The following is a 17,798-nucleotide window of genomic DNA, read 5'->3' as shown; positions in this document are numbered from 1 at the left end:
GGACCTCTGTATGCACTTTTGAAATGTTGACATTTTATTAATTTATTTATATATATATATATAGTTTAAAGAGAGAGAAGAGTTCCAAGTCTTTCACAGTCAATTATACAAGGCCACTTACCAAAAGAAAAAAAAAAGGAGGGAAGTGAAAGAGAAGATTGTGGAAGGGATGTGATGAAAGAGTAGACTGGTTGAACCTCACAGAATGATAAAGTAGAGCAGAGAACAAAGGAGATGAAGTAGTGAATGAGTTGAAAAAAAAAACCCATTTAATTGAAGATTAGTTTCTTGTTGGAAGATGCTCACTTGGAATGAACTCCATGACTATCATGACTGGCTGCTTCTGGGCGGCAATGCCAATGTAGCGGACTATATTGGGATGCTTGTATTGCTTCAAGATCCTTCCCTCCTGGAGGAACTTGATCTTCTGATCTTCTGTCAGAGTGTCCTTGCAGGTCTTCACAGCCACCTCCATTGTCTTCTTGTAGATTCCCTTGTACACTTCCCCAAAGTTTCCCTGCATGTGAAAACAAAAAACTGTTTGAGTCTTTAGAAGAAGTGTGTGACATGCCAATGCTTAAAACAAGATATGTAAATGACTATTCAGAAAATTAATGATATACAATATTAAACCTTACAACAGCCCTAAAATGACCATCAACCAAAATCATTATCTTAATTCTAACCCTACATAGTTTGTCCATAGTGGTTCAATGATGACCACTTTTGTCTTCCAGGGGGCTGAGGGCTTTGCACTGGGGTTTTGTGACCTAAGTGAGCACAGAATGTTTGGCTGCACACAGAGCAGTTTTTTTCAGCTGGAGCTAGTGTCATTGGCCTTACTTCTTTTTTCTTTGACGCTTTTCTTCTTCCAGCACTGCTCTCTTTGTCATCTGCAATTTGTGCGCCAGTATTCACAGCGCAACACAACCCCATGATGCTCTAACCTTAAACTTAACCCCAAGCACTAAACATCAAACTTTATACCAAACTCAAAGTTACATGCTGTGTGAACAATTTGTGTATATTAAGACTCATCAATGATGTATCCAAGAATATTTTAGTGATACCAGCCTTTTATCTTTCTTTAATAAAAATTAATGTGAAAAAAAAAGTTTGAGTTTACTCACAGTGCCAATTTTCATCTTTAGCTCGATGTCGTCATTCAAAAGCTCCCACTCCCGAAGGATTGGCTTCTTCAGGATGGCACCAGACTTGGTTGTAACAGGAGCTTGAGATTCATGCTGACGTAAAACAAGCTCTCTGATGGTTGGGTAGGCGTGGCCTTCAAAATGCCAACCTTTGTCCTAGTTGAATGAGAAAGAACTTATGCTTAACAAAATGTACAAGGGTTTTTTTTTTTTTAATAGCTTTTATTAGCTTTTGTCTTTATTGTTTTAGGGAACCAGCTTGGGGCCAATATTTGGGTCAGCTGAGAGACTTATCTGGGTTTTGACTATATTGACCAGTACAAGCCAAGAGGAGATGTGCATAGTGTTTAATGAACATGCTATCTAAGGTGCGGGAATAAAAAAAATTCGTTCCTTCCTTATTCGGTCAGACTATATCATTGCCACTCATTCATCAGAAAACACTAAAAGGACAAAGATGCCTGTGTGTAGTCGCTGAATGAACTCTTTATGTTGTGTCTGTTCTATTTATGTGTATGTTCTGTTGTCTTTATATTAAAAAAAAAAGAGTCCTTGTAATCACAACAAATTTCCTTAAGGATAAATAAAGCAGTCTTAGTCTTAAATTGTAATAACTCAAGAAACACTACACGAGCATTGAGTGATTGTATAATTATTGATTCATTGTGTAACCTTTATCATATCATTGTATATATTAATTAATCAATTAAATGCTTGATAAGTTAACACTTGTTGTGAAGTGCTATGAGATAAATAATTAAATATTGTGTCAACTGCTAATCTTAGTTAAAACTGTCAGGGGTGCTGTAAACTGGAATGCATGGGAATAACTGAGTACTAGGTGTCCTCCCAGTAGCCAGGATTTAAACCCAAAGACTTAAGGATACAAGGTTGCCTTCTAGCTTTAAACAAAATGCCCTAGATTTGTATGGCACTAAAAGGAAAAGGTAAGGGAGGCCACATGCACAACCCTTGACCACAAGACTTTTGCCCAGTGCAAGCAAGCTTAGAGAGAGAAATATTGGCATTCTCTTAGTGCATTCCAATGGAATTAGTTATTAAGACAATGATGCCAATTTACTCACCGGCCCATACTGGATGATAAAATGACGATGTCCACTCCAAAACACGCTCAGCACAAATTGAGTCTCATTAGTTTTTTTGTTCTTAGACTCCCTGACCAGAAAGTCACCGTCATTAACCAGCAATCTCTGGACTTCCTCTCGGGGCAGGACACCATGGAACCACTCCTCATCAGCCATTCGTCCCTTGGCCTCAGTCGCATCCAGATCCTGGCAAAACACATTTTCATGAATGCTTTGTGGAACACCAATAAATTCTATTATTATAAAAAGTGAAAAAGAAAAAAAAAGCTGATTGATGAAACAATTTCGTGCTAATGAGGAATTTAAGATGATGCTTGTTTTTGTTTACATTCAACTCCTATTCAACCAAGAGATATTGTGACCCAATAAAATCTCTTATCTAACTTTAGTGATCAAACACCAAGAACATTTTTTTTTTACTTTTTTAAAGCAGATTTATCTTTATTTTCTTAATGGCAATAAAAAATTATTTTTTTTTACCATTTCAGAAGCCTTCCCTAATACTCACCACTAAAAGCCCTTCCTCTCTCATTTTAACCATAGACATCCTAGAATCTGGTCCATTGCTAGGCTTCAGAAATTGTTCAGATCTGAAGAAACAATGTGTGTTATTTAACAATAGTTTTATTTTCAATTTGACTTATTGTTTTAATTATAATGCATAAAAAGGTCCCTTAGACTTTGCAGTCTATGATGATGATGTCAAGCTCATAAGTTTCTATAACTAACAGCACTAACAAGAATGCCACAGAGCTGGGTGGACACATGGCGAAAATTCAGAGGTTCAAAATCCCAATCTTCACAGGATTAGAACTTGTGACTCCTTTGTTTGGAAGCCAAGCACTTGACTACTAAGCCACCCTTTTTATCACTTTAAACTTGTTCTATTCTGCCCCCCCCCCCACCAAAAAAAAAAAAAAACCAATAAAAAACCAACATATCTTTCATTTAGTAGTTTATCAATCTTTGTGCTACACTTATATTAAGAATTCAGTCAACTAGAATGTAGGCCAACACAAATGCTGTCCAACTATGTATTGAAAAAAAAATTCTATTCCAAACTACTTCCAAATATTTCAAAATAAACAAAAATATCAAATTATTTTTTATAAATATCATAGTAATAATGGGCCACTTAATAAGATGACCTTTATATAATCTACTCTATAGACCCCATGGTCTGGAAGGGGACTCTACTTTTTTTTAAGGTCTCTTTACAACTCCACTTAAGATTTTATAAATTATGAGCTATTATAAAAGTATTATATACAGAGTTTCTTAATTAGGCTGTTCTTTTTGACACTTCTTTTTCCAAGTGGCTTTACATTGGTTAGAGAAGACTCAAGACATCTATCCAAACGAGCACATTACCTCTCATAGCTATTGTGGTTTTTCTTTCTGACCTCTGCCTTATTGTCACCATCCTCACTGATTGTACTGCTGTTGTCATCGTCGTCTCCACCACCAGAGTGACTGTGGCTCTTCTTCTTGGGCATTATCTTGGACAGGGCACCTTTGATAGCTGCTCTCTGTTGCCCAAATGTCGATGTTGAGGGCGAGGCTGACACACCACTGTTCAATGACATGTTGTCCTGATTGGACTTGAAATTAAAAAACAAATATTAAAACAAATTTACTCACAAGTAAATTGATTTACAGACAAAGTATTTTATTAAAACTGTTTACAAATTGTCTAACGAGTTCAAAATTGACAATGAATGCATCTGAATCAAAGCTATGCTAACAGAAGAAAAATATCTTTAACACTAGTTTTAGTAAGCAATGGTTTATAAGGATTTTATGACCAGACAACTAAGTATCTCAAGCAGATGTCAGGTACTAAAAAAATGCCAATCTCTGCCAGAATATGAAGTCAGTACATTCAGCTAAATCACAACATGGTGGTATTTCTTATTTACAATTCTTAAAAAAAAAGGGTTCTCATTGGACTTATAAAGAGTACTAAAAAATGAAATTCCACAAAGGCATGTATATATGAAAAGATGAAAAAGAGAGTGGAAATGTAGAAACAAAAAAAAAAGCTACAGAAATGACACAGTACTTAGAAGAATGGCAGGTATATATATGGCTCCTTTTGTCTCGAAAGGCAATGGATGCGCCCAAGTGAGTCACTGGTTTTGGCTTAATCTTGAGACGGGGCAGAATCTGGTGTGGCTAATCAAGCCAATTCTAGAACGGCAGACTTTGCCACAATTCGTACATGTGTATGCCTCTGATTTAGGGCTAGCAGACAGGGCAGCTTTCTTTTTTTCCCTCTTGATTAAAGCCGCTTCAATTCTTTTGTTCTCAGCAAGGGTTGTCCCAGCACGCACAGTCTGTCTCCATGCACTCCGGTCTTTGGCTATGTTTTCCCACATACTTTCACTGATGCCTGAGGCTCTCATGTCTCGCTTGCAGACATCTCTATATGTTAGTCTTGGGCGGCCCTTGGGTCTGACTCCTTCCACAAGCTCAGCATATAAGATATCTTTCGGGATTCTACCATCTGGCATGCGGGTGACATGTCCGAGCCAGCGTAATCTTCTTTGTGTCAGGAGAGCATACATGCTGTTCATATTGGCCAATCTCAAAAATTCCTGATTGGAGACATGGTCCCTCCAAGAGATGCCCATTATGCGTCTCAGGCAGCGCAAGTGGAAACTATTCAATCTGTGCTCTTGGTATATGTATGTTGACCAGCTTTCACTGCCATAAAGGAGAGTGCTCACAACACAGGCGTTGTAGACTAGGATTTTGGTCGCTGTGGTCAATTTACCATTTTCCCAGACGCGCTTGGAGAGTTTTGCCAATGCTGTGGTAGCTTTTCCTATCCTTTTTGTCAGCTCGATGTCTAAGTCTAGGTTACTGACAATTGTTGAACCCAAGTAGGTAAAAGCCTGCACCACTGAAAGGGTGTGGTTCCCAATTTGTATTATAGGTATTTCTGCGACGTCTTGTGCCAGGATTTCGGTCTTGGAGAGACTTATAGTAAGGCTAAACTCTTGACAAGCAGCTGCTAAGGCGTTCACTAGCTTCTGTAGACCTCCTTGTGAGTGAGATACGAGTGCCGCGTCATCTGCAAACAGCAGCTCCCTTATCAAGATACGACGCCTTTTCGTTTTGGCTTTAAGACGTGCCAGGTTAAAGAGCCTTCCATCGGATCTGCTATGGATGTATATTCCGTCTTCCAGGGATTTAAAAGCACTGGATAGTACGACTGAGAAGAAGATGCCAAATAGTGTAGGGGCCAGTACACATCCTTGTTTTACACCGCTCTTAATGGAGAATGGCCTGGAGGAAGAACTTTCAAACTGAACGGTGCCCTGCATATTTTCGTGAAAAGCTGACACTAGTTTTCTTAACTTATTTGGGCAGCCGATTCTCTCTAGTACAGCAAACAGACCGCTTCTGCTAACAAGGTCAAAGGCCTTGGTCAAATCAATAAAAGCTATGAAGAGGGGCTGCTTTTGTTCTCTGCTCTTCTCCTGTAGCTGCCGCAGAGAGAAAATCATATCTGTTGTAGATCTACCTGCCCTAAAGCCACACTGCGACTCTGGATAAACACGATCTGCCAGGATCTGTAATCGCTTTAGTAATACTCTAGCAAAAGCCTTTCCGACTATGCTAAGCAGTGAGATGCCTCTGTAATTGTTACAATCAGAGCGGTCGCCTTTATTTTTATAAATTGTAACAATGTTGGAGTCTTTCAATTCCTGGGGGACCATTCCTTGTTCCCAGCACAAGCTTAGCAGTTCATGGAGTGGTTTGATTAGGGCATGTTTTCCAGCCTGAATTACTTCAGCAGGAATGCCATCTCCTCCGGGTGTTTTCCCATGTGCAAGCATGTCAATGGCAATGCTCAGCTCCTTTACTGAGGGCGTTTCATCTAATTCCGTCAAAACTGGAAGTGATGGGAAGTTGGAAACAGCATTTGGTGAGATGGCGTTTTCAATCTGGTAGAGTTCTGCATAGTGTTCTACCCATCGTTCCATTTGCAGCGCACGATCGCTGATGATTGAGCCATCTTTTGACTTGAGCGGAGCACACTTGCTGGTGTGAGGTCCAAAGGCTTTTCTCATGCCCTCATATAGTCCTCTTATGTTACCACAGTCGGCACAAGATTGAATAGCTTCGCATAGCTCCTGCCAGTATTTGTTAGCACATTGTCTCGCTACTCTTTGGGCATTGTTACGTGCAGCTCTGAGCCTTTTTAAGTTGCTTGGGGTGGGATCCTTCTTGTAGATTAGCATGGCTGCTCTCTTGTTCGTAGTGGCAGTTTCCATTTCTGGTAGACTAGCTTCAAACCAGTCTTCGCTTTTCTTGGTTTTGTTTCCAAAGACCAGTGATGATGTTTGGTAGATTGTATCACGCATAAACGTCCAGCTTTTTTCTACCTCAGTCACAGAGAAGTTTTTAAAAGCTTCCTCTAATTTGTTCTCAAATTCGGTGCAAAGATCAGAATTTTTTGTGTTAGTAGTATTCAGGCGTGATTTTCTTTTTCCCTGTGAAGTGTGGATCTTAGTTGGCAGCAGTCTTGTCCGGCAGGACACTAAAGTATGATCAGTATCACAATCCGCGCTTTGGTAGCTACGTGTCAGCAGTATATTTCCAATGTCCTTTTTTCGTGTCAGTATCATATCCAGCTGGTGCCAGTGCCCAGACCTAGGGTGCCTCCATGAGACACAGTGCTGTGGCTTTGTTCTGACGTATGTGTTGGTAATGCAGAGCTTATGGTATGTGCAGAATTCAAGCAGTCTTTGTCCATTCTCATTCATCTTTCCGATTCCAAAAAGCCCAAGACAGTCTGGCCAGGTAGTGTGATCTGATCCTACTCTGGCATTGAAGTCACCTAGAAGGATCATATGTTCTTTTTGAGGAATGTTTGCAATGGCTTCTTTGAGGTCTTCATAGAACTTGTCTTTGTCCTCCTGAAGCGAGCATAGTGTGGGGGCATAGGCACTAATTAGAGTGACTTTTCCAGATGCTGTCATCATACTTATGCTTAGTAGCCGTTCCGAGCCACCAACTGGAGGGACTATCATGGGAAGAAGACTGTTCTTGACAGCAAAGCCCACACCATGTATTCGAGTCTCATCCTGTGCTTTCCCTTTCCAAAAGAAAGTGTAGTCAGTCTCGCGGAGCATGCCATTTTCGGCCAGTCGGGTTTCTTGCAGGGCTGCAATGTCAATATGTAGCCTTTTTAGCTCGTTGTTTATAACTGCCGTCTTCCTTGCATCGTCGATCTGCCTTAGATCATCAGTGAGACCAGGACACATTGTCCTGACATTCCAAGTGGCCAGTCGCATGACAGGGATTTTCTTTTTCAGTTTAATTTTTCTTCTTTTGTTGCTTGGTGCAAGTTTCCAGCCTACTTGTCGTTTTAAACTAAGCTCTAAGCACCCATTAGAGCAGGCAGGCTGTGGCGGATCAGCACCTAACTGACTGGGGGCTGCCCAGGTTGAGGCGGGCGGTAGCTGATCAGTGAGGCGCGAAGACCTCTCCCACCGTCAGAGACAACCCGTGGCGTCCATACATTACGCCAATCAAGTTGGACTTATAACCCGTAACTGTTGTCTCCCGTGTTGTTTTAGCCGCTTTGCAGCAGCACCAGAGTTTCCTCTCCGGGGCGCATTCCTGGGCCTTGGATAAAGGGGTCATGGGTGGCCCATGCGTCATGATCCCTCTCTCGACCTTGCTGATGTGATCCAAAGGAACGCATCGAATTACATTTGGCACCAACTCAGTTGCAGAAGCTGCCGGAGGGAATTTCGTAGCTGATACTCCCAACGCCTCGAGGTTGTCTCCTGAAGCCTCAGTACCGCAAGGCAGCGGGGGTTTGAAGTCAGAGTACCCCTCTCCTAGATGAACTGCCTTACTAGGCTGACGAGCTCCATCTGCCCGAAGCTCCCGGTTTTGTGGCGCCAGGTATCCGCCTTCACCCCTTCACCTGTTAGTAAGAGCAGTTTCGCCGGGCTTAATATCTAAGCCACACGAGCAGGCCAGGTGCTGGACTTAGTTGTCAGAGGCTATTTGAGACTCTTTGAGATTTGTGATTCTAGAAAAATCTAGATCTATCTAATTCTAAGACCAAAGACTATCACTAAGAGTAGTAAGAGATCTATTAGATTATTATCATTATATAGTCTAAAGTAGTTTTTTTTAATCCGGACATTAGATCTAAATGAATTCGGACACTCGCTGTTTTTGTGATCATTAAATTTTAAATTAAATCTTTATTTTGATATTTAATATGAAAGTTCAAACTTTTTTGAAACTAGCAACTACTCAGGACTACTGACTGTGACTCAACTGAGTCGGATAACTGACTGAACTAGCATTTATTATTAATAAATGAGTGATCTTTAAGCATGATTATCATTATGATAAACTGATTTAGTTTACTATTACTAATAAGTATTACTATCATTTTACACAAATTTAGGCAATAGTGCAATAGCCTTAGGCTAAGTCTATGCTAATGAGCCCAGCCATATTTATTCTGTTTTTGGAGCTGATTTAATCATTTATTTGATTCATATTTATAAGTTATAATAGATAGATCTAGATTTTTCTAGAATCTTGGTTGTCATGGCCAGGGGTGTCAATGGGGTTAAGCTCCCATTGTCTATAAAGTACTCCTAATGGCATGCGGCAGGTATATATGAAAATATGAAAAGTGATATTTGAGTCATTTGCCTTGTAATGAATATTCTTTTAGCTGCTATTGCCACAGTTTAATTAAATTGGACAAACTTGGGGTCTAGATATGAATGAGTTACTTACTATTTCTCCTACATCCTGTACATCTGAGGCTGGGGGAGGAGGATTGTTTCCCAGCTGGTCTAAAGGTTGTTTTATAACTTCCACCAGATTCTCCAGTTTCCTCTTGTTTCCTTCCAGCTCTAAAATTTCTCTGGTGTGGTTTTCTGACTGCGCCCTTTTCTCTATATAGCTGAAAATGATAAAGTAGCCGAGTTACAATACTAGAAGGCCAACTCCTTCTCAAGACTTAAGCAATAGGGAGAGAGGTGAAGTATGAGTGAGGATCTTGAGGCTTAAAGTTCAACATTTTTATGAACGATATGATTTTTTTTTTTTTTTAAATATATAAATTATATGAGTTACCTCTGCTGTATTTGTTATATGTTTTGTTTTTTTCTTTTAGTAGATTTGTTAGTGTGTGTTTTGAAAGTGGGATAGTTTGGATGGTGACCGGTCACTTCATCCCTGGTCAGTTCATCCCCCGGTCATTTCATCCCCTGATATTTTCATCATCTGATCATTTTATCTAACTAATTGTAATTTTAAAAAGTATTAAATGAGCAATATTTAATGTATTCCTTTTTTATTTAAATGACAAAATTGTAACACTTTGGATTAGAAAAAAATTAAAATTAAATGCCATTAAAAACTATAAAAATTTAGCATGTAAAAATAAAGAGATAATGTAAAAAAAGTGTTTTTGTGTTCATCTACATCAGTAAGATAGATAAGTTATCGATTGTAAGTACAGAAGACAATCCATCGATTCATATTGATGAACAATGTTTGTTATTCTCTTAGCCAGTGTTGCATATTTCTTCCTTGGGCGTTCTTCAGTGCCGGTGCTAGCCTGTAAAACTGATGCCTTGTGCAACTGACTATCCTTTCATAGACCATCTAGAAATGTCCACATAGTTGGATGGTGGCATGAAAATAGAGATTGGAGGGCGTGATGCCAACCCTCCACAGCGTTATTCGTTCGCGCAACGCCACTGATTACGTCCAGGTATTTATTCCATGTACTTGGAGGGAATAAAGCTGAAGCATAGTTATCTCCTCTGCCACGCTGTCTGCGACCATGTACATAGGTATGCTAAAATATTTAATTAGGGATGAAATGACCGGGGGATGAAGTGACCGCAGAATGAAGTGACCAGGGGATGAAATGACCGGGGATGAAATGACGGGGGATGATGTGACCGGGGATGAAGTGAATGGGGATGAAGTGACTGGGAACAGTTTGGATACAGTTTAATAATAAAATTTCAGGTGCCCACAATGTATAGCAGAGGGAGAACTCATAAATGAAAAGGCTCATTTCGAAAGCAGTGACAGTGTTGTTCCTAGACTTATTTGATTAAATAAACTAAAGGAATGATATGAAATACAAAACCATACTTCTAACTTACTTGACTACATTGTCTAATATTGGGTTTTCTGTTAACCTGGCTGCCAGCTTGTGTACATCCATAGCTTCCTGTTGCTGATCAGTATTGATCCTAGACAACTGAGCTTTTGTTTCATCAATCTCTTCAATCAACTTAGACATACTGAGATAAAACAAAACAAAGAATACTGTACTTTTTTTTTTGGCCTCAATCAACTTAGACATACTGTTAGAAAAAACACAAAGAACTATACTTTTATTTCATTAATTTTTAATAAAAAAAAAAGGGGGATGTTATATAAAAAAAAACTTATACTATAACAATTTTTTTTATATTATTGCTTTAGTTCTGCCACTTAGATTTGTTTGTCTTTCATTAAGGCCACCATGACTTTACAATGGGTGTTCTTCAAAAGGCCAAAAATACTCAATTTAAAAAAAAAGACAATATGGAGATTAAAAAAAAAAAAAAAGTAAATTATGGTGCTTTTATAACTGGGACATATTCACTACTTAATGATACGATTCAGAATTCTATTCAATAATAAAAATTATTTTGCTTTAAACTTGGACATCCCAAATTAGGAAGAATACCACATAAACCAACCACAATTTGTTTTTGGTTTAAAACTATCAGCGTTAAAGCTAAATTAGAAATACACAAATACCAATAACTTGGAAAACAGACAAATAAATTACCTTTGATGTAAAGACTCCACAGTTAGGTCATTGATTTCTATCACATTGGGTTTTAAAGAGCCTTGGTAATTATCTAGCAGTCTGGAGTCAAACACAAACTCTGTAGGAGGTGCTGCAGGAGATCTAAAGAGTTAAGACAAGAAAAGATTAGGGAGTGTGCTTCTAAAATTCACTCAGTTGAAGAGCTCTATATTTTAAGTAAAAATAAGATATATTTTTGTAAGATAAAATTCTACTGAATGTAATGTCAAGGACTAAACAGTTGATCTTTATTAATTGATCAATTTAGTTTCAAACTTTCTTCTACTGAACTTATTGAGATCCAAATGGTTAAATAGAGAACTTAATATACTTTCAAACTTCATTTTACTGAATTAGTAGGCAACTTTTTGATCAAATTCAACCAAACCACAAATTTAATTCAGAAGGGACTAAAGGGGTGAAGGTAAGGTACCACTTTCAGACCTTGCAATTAATAAGGTCAAATAATGGGAAGCTCCTCTACTTCTAGGGTCAACTGTTAACGAGGCTGTCATGTGGCCAGCACCATAATCAACCGCCTTTAATTCCCCATCGTTAGTTAGGTATCCTAAAAATCCAGAATTGAATCCCAGTGATCACCAGAATTCAAACTTGATACCCCTTGGTTCAGAAGTCAAGTGCTTTACCTTCCAGCCACCATGTCCCTAAGCTACACTTTAAAATTATCTATAGATCAATATAAGAGACTTTAAGGTAACAAGGCTTGACAGTGTATTTGTGCCAAAATCAGATGCAATAAGAATAATTTGTTTAAATGATGAACATGAAATTGAGATTATATATTTAAATGTTGCAATCAATCAAAGATTCATTTGATATTTCAAATTTATTGTTTTATATTAAACATATAACATTTTAAAAACATTAAACTAAAGATAAGAATTTAGTGTACTACATAGATTAACGATGGCATATACATATAATTGCAAATTGGAAAAAAAAAATGATTGAGAATGTATATTTAAGTTATTAAAAAAAGAATATCTCACTTTAAACAAACAGGACATCAATATTACTGCTTTCTATTCACTTCAAATGTTGCTATAAGCTTTCAATATGCTAGGGAATTGTTTAATGTGTTCTTTAACTCTTTCTCTCCTAATCAACAATATTGTCGTTGATTTTACCCCATTCTGGATCCTAATCAACGATACTATCGTCGATTTTAAAAAGTCAGTTGTTTTGCATTCTTTCCTAACAAAATGGTTCTAATTGCTTATAAATAAATCTTGATTTGTTTCCCTTTGGTAAAAAGTAAAAGGAATATTTTTTAAATTTCCATTACGTTTTTACAAAAAAAATTTTTTTTTAAAAGAGTGGTGGCTAAAAAAGGCTCTATTTTTCTATATTAAATTTGTATAGGGATGTGACCTCAGGACAATTAACATAAATGTATAAATGTTTTATATTAAGTTTTGTGAAAATATAAATAACTATCATAAAAATGACTCAATATTCAATATGAATAATAAAATGTTACCTCGATCATGTCTAGATCTAGTCTTATGGGACAATAGCCCACAGTCATGAATTTTTATTTTTAGTTTCATTTTCCAAAAAAAACCTTTTATTTTGGTTTTATATACATCAATTTAAATTATCTAAAAAGGGCATGCATTCTCCTTTAGTTGTATACCAAATATAACATTTTCTGATAACAAACAAAAAAGTTATTTAAGTTTAATCATAACAGGGTAGTGAAATATATGAGCAAAATGAATAATTCTGTCAGAATGTGGAAAATAATTATGGAGAGAAAGAGTTAATATGTAAACTTATATTTGAACTGTTAGAAAAAAATAAACCCGCTTTAAATAACAAGCAAGAATATTGTGGAAAATGCGAGTAGTCCTTAAAGCTACTTTAGCTCACCAACCCCAATATGACTAAACAGTAACAAGCTTCAGCCATAAATAATACCCATTTGTTCAGCTCAACTCACCAACCCAATATGACTAAACACTAACAAGCTTCAGTGATACCCACTTGTACAGCTCAACTCACCAACCAAATAGGACTAAACACTAACAAGCTTCAGTGATACCCACTTGTACAGCTCAACTCACCAACCAAATATGACTAAACTCTAACAAGCTTCAGTGATACCCACTTGTACAGCTCAACTAACCTACCAAAAAGGACTAAACACTAACAAGCTTCAGTGATACCCACTTGTACAGCTCAACTCACCAACCAAATATGACTAAACACTAACAAGCTTCAGTGATACCCACTTGTACAGCTCAACTCACCAACCCAATATGACTTAACACTAACAAGCTTCAGTGATACCCACTTGTACAGCTCAACTCACCACCCAATATGACTAAACACTAACAAGCTTCAGTGATACCCACTTGTACAGCTCAACTCACCACCCAATATGACTAAACACTAACAAGTTACAGTGCTACCCACTTGTTCAGCTCTATGAAAGTGCCAGAATACTCCTCTCCTGGTCTTATGGCATGGATGGCGCTTCCTATACTGGCTACAACAGACTGGTAGTCTTTGCTACACGTGTCAGTGTGTCGTAAGTAATCCTCAAGAACAAATTTTCTGCAAAAAGAACACATTTGACAATATGCAAGTAAAAAAAGAAAATAAAAGGTAGAGACCTAAAAAAAAAGAAAAGAAAAAAAGATCATTAAACCGAAACTTGGATTCACTGAAAAAAAAAAAAGAATTGACAGAGCTCACGTTTTGTGTACTAATGTCTCCTGGCAATCTTGATGACAGTCTAGCACAGCAGGAAGGGCAGAGTCTAAATACATGGTTTGGTGCTCCTGTGCCGCACGAATCGACAGGATGTAGTCATTGTGGAGTTTGTGGAGTTGAACAGTAGACCGAAAGAACCTGGCCTTCGACTCATCTAGCTTTGTTCTCACTTTATTACCTATCAAAATGGAAATATCAAAGTATAAAAGAAGTTGATCAGTTCAAATTAAAATGGAAAAATCAAAATATAAGAGAATTTGATCAGTTCACAACAGATCACTACAACCCGTGGTTAGAATCAACTACGTAGGTAAATAAGACAAAACTTGCAATTTTTATTTCTTTTAAGTAGTAGCAGACAATAAGCATGATAATGGTAATTAAAGCAACAAGATAGAAAATACATTTTACATGTGTCGAATGTTCCTTCAGATTTGAAGATAATTAATTACATACTAGCCCAAACCTCCCACAGGACAGCGGGGGTGGCACAGCCAGGGTTCCAAGCCTGGACTGTCAATATCACTGACCAACAATCAAAAGATCATATAAAAAAAGGAAGTAAAGTAACCCTTTCAGACCATGCGGTCTATAGGGCAGATGATGTTGAGGTCATCTGTTTCTTTGGCCTTACTAAGAGACCAAATTAAGCTAAGTGTAGCCAAGGAAAGCAAGAAGATTTGAAATTTGAAGAGTAAAATGGAAACCTTTATAGATAAACACTACTGTGACTACTTTCTACCATCAGACTTACTTTTTGAACGCTGCTCCAGAAACTTATTCCTGTCTGTCACCATTCTGTCCACACACTTGGAATACTCTGACCTATTTTTTTCTAATGTTCCCTGAACCTACAGCAGGATGCAGAACAAAGTGAAGCATAATGTATTATTTGATTGTAGTCCAAAACAAAAAGGAAATATTATTGTATAATAAAACAATGGGATTGTATGTACTGCTAGCACTGGGCTTGGAGATTGTATGTACTGCTAGTACTGTTAGCACTGACTTTGAGATTGTATGTACTCCTACCACTGTGCTTTGAGATTTTATGTACTGCTACTACTGTGCTTTGAGATTGTATGTATTGCTACTTGCCAGCACTGTGCTTCCTGTATGTACTGCTAGTACTGTGCTTTGAGATTGTATGTATTGCTACTTGCCAGCACTGTGCTTCCTGTATGTACTGCTAGTACTGTGCTTTGAGATTGTACTGTGTTTAGCCATTTATTTTCATTTAGTTTATACCATGAACACAGAAAACAGAGATCAATTTTATTGTCTACACTACCATGGCATTGTTGGTGCTAGGAATTAGATAATTTATTTTTGTCTTTGTGATAACATCAACATTTGAACACATTTGTTTCCACCTTGTTCAAACTCTACAAAACTATATAAAAAAGAAACTTGCAATGGAGTAATCTAAAACTTTAAGTTACAACACATTAACTATCAAATAAACTTGTTTTTTTTTTCTTTTTCATAAAGACATTGGTAAGCAAAATATACTGAAGAGACCAAAATGTGTTAAAATTAAGTCTTATGTTGACAAATCACTGACTGGTTAAAAAAAATTGACAGGATGTTAACAGGAATGCTTTCTTTTCAAACAGATGAAAAATAATATTTAGGACATACAAAAATAGAAACTAACAAAATAATTAAAACTTTGAACAAACAGATAAAAATCTATCCATGTTGAAATCAAAATCTGTACACCAAAAACATTTTACTGCAAGATTCAAATCAGGAGGGTAAGCAGCAACCCAAATATTTCAATAATTAAGTACATTATGTCAATATTATTTCACCACATAAAAAATTACAGGGGTGTCACTTTGAAAATTCTTAGATACTCTGATAACCTGACTAAACAAGTAAAAAAAATTAAATCAACTCACTCTGTTAAAGTTATTCTCCAACCTATGGCGTTCCTCCATGTACTTTCTCCGAGCCTGTTTCTTGTCATTGATTAGAAGTGATAATACGTCCAGAGTGTTTGTGGACAAGTGATCAGTGTTGACACGTATAGCCTTCATCAGATTCTCAGTCTCCTTCAGTATGACATCCCAAGCCTGGAAAACAAAAATGTACTTAATATACTCATATGGAAAGAAGATGCATGGTTACATGAAATCATTTAGTCAGGTCACATTTAATTTTTTTTTCAGTATGTATGATGTTTATCATGTTATGTAAGTTTAAAACTTGAAAGAAATCTATAAAATTAACAGTCTGAAAACAATTTAGCATTCAGCAACCTTTGCTGATTTCCACTCAACACAAAAATAAAAATTAAAAAACTTGGAGCCCAGAAAAAAAAGACACTAGACAGATTTGATAAGTAAATTTTCAAACATTTTACTTTAGAAATATCAATACATTCTAATAGGCAGAGAAAAAATAAATTTTAATACCTTGAAAACACTACAGCACTCTTTAAATTCTGTATTATCAGCCGAGGACCTCATGGCAGTGTGAAGCATCTTACCCAGACCTGCGATATACTTTTTGTCATTATCCACCCGGTGAGTGATGAACTGCTGCACAGTCTCCAGCATTCGTATTTCAGCCTCTTGAATTCGAAGTATGGCATCATGGGACTGCTTTCCTTTCATGTCCTTACCAAACCCCATGATGATGACTGGTTAAGTTTCTGAAAGGAAAAACCAAAATGAATGCAGCCATTCATTAAATAGTTGCCCAATGCTAATCTTAGTTTTCATCATCCAAAACACTTTAACCAAAAGGATAATATCAAGGATATATATATTGATTTAATGTAAATACAAAAGGCTTTGTTATTGAATATAATATAAGTATTAATATAGTAGTTAAAAAAAGTGGACCCACACACACACATATTTATATATATATAATAATAATAATAATAATCTTTATTGTCTGTATGGAAATTTGTCTTACAATTTGTGCATTACACCAAACAAAAAACATTATAACTATAAGAAACCAAAGTGTACATTCACACCAGACTCACTCATAATTTACATGTGACAAAGTTTATACCAGATTGTTCTTATTTAATGATTTGATTGACAGGGGAACAAAAGAGTGTTTGTGTCTGTTTGTCTTTGCTATCTGTGTCTTGTATCTCTTTTGTGATGGTAAAATACATATATGTTGGTACACTTTTAGCTAATATATATATATATATATATATATATATATAAACATAAGGTTTTGTTATCACACATCCTGGCAAACCATAGTCTAGATATTTTACTAAGCTACCAAACCTTATTTTAAATATATATTCATGCTAATTTTTTTTTCTCATCCTCTTTTATGGTTGTTAAACACAAAGGCAGTTAAGGAAGTGGAAAAAGGGGGAAGAAAAATGAAAGTTGTGGGGAGAGAGAGAGTGAAGAGGAGATAGAGAGAAGAGGAGATAGAGAGAAGAGGAGATAGAGAGAAGGAGAGATGAAAAACAAGAGATCTAACTTTTCAATGATTGCCATCAAAATCAAGTACATAACAATTCCTACTAAACTATAAAGAAGGCAAGCAAACAGAGATGTACATTGTATGTTAGCATGTTGAATCTTGGTGATGGATATCTTACACAACTATAAGCTCTGGTAACAGCCAACTTAAAAGCAATTTACTTCCCTGATGAGCAGCCCTCAATCAATGAGGTCAAGTATGTAGTAAAAGCATGCACATAGTGAATTCAATTAAACTAATAATTTAAATGTAACTCTAAAACTGAGGGAAATAAATTTTAAAATAATCTAACAAAGTGTAATGATTATGGCATCATCTATGCATATAAAGCTAAAGGCTATCTTATCACAAGTCTTCCCACATAGAAGCTACAGATATGAATTTTTACCCATTCCTATACCACATTCCTAAAATTACTAAGCACCTTTGAACTTTAATAGTTTAAGCATGTTCTTACTAGATAAG

General features: G+C 36.7%; 1 protein-coding gene across 2 annotated transcripts in view; it reads right to left on the bottom strand.

Moving 5' to 3' along the window:
* Positions 1-17,798, bottom strand: part of LOC106061114 (tyrosine-protein kinase Fer-like) — a 33,247-nt gene that overhangs the window by 12,432 nt on the left and 3,017 nt on the right. For both annotated transcript variants that reach the window (XR_008775869.1, XM_013219177.2), the window contains exons 2-14: positions 16,286-16,524; positions 15,770-15,943; positions 14,620-14,716; positions 13,848-14,043; positions 13,566-13,706; positions 11,106-11,228; positions 10,429-10,569; positions 9,041-9,209; positions 3,629-3,858; positions 2,766-2,847; positions 2,237-2,443; positions 1,131-1,307; positions 307-517 (exon numbers count right to left, since the gene is read on the bottom strand). Coding sequence is in view for 1 of the 2 variants with exons in the window: in XM_013219177.2 (XP_013074631.2) it covers positions 307-517; positions 1,131-1,307; positions 2,237-2,443; positions 2,766-2,847; positions 3,629-3,858; positions 9,041-9,209; positions 10,429-10,569; positions 11,106-11,228; positions 13,566-13,706; positions 13,848-14,043; positions 14,620-14,716; positions 15,770-15,943; positions 16,286-16,504 (2,167 nt within the window). In the remaining variant the exon portion in view is untranslated. The remainder of the gene's footprint in view (positions 1-306; positions 518-1,130; positions 1,308-2,236; positions 2,444-2,765; positions 2,848-3,628; positions 3,859-9,040; positions 9,210-10,428; positions 10,570-11,105; positions 11,229-13,565; positions 13,707-13,847; positions 14,044-14,619; positions 14,717-15,769; positions 15,944-16,285; positions 16,525-17,798) is intronic.

The sequence above is a fragment of the Biomphalaria glabrata genome, chromosome 18 (genome assembly GCF_947242115.1).
Source record: "Biomphalaria glabrata chromosome 18, xgBioGlab47.1, whole genome shotgun sequence".
Lineage (NCBI taxonomy): Eukaryota > Metazoa > Mollusca > Gastropoda > Planorbidae > Biomphalaria > Biomphalaria glabrata.
The sequence above is the reverse complement of the archived record's forward strand: the minus strand, read 5'-3'. Positions and strand labels throughout refer to the sequence as shown.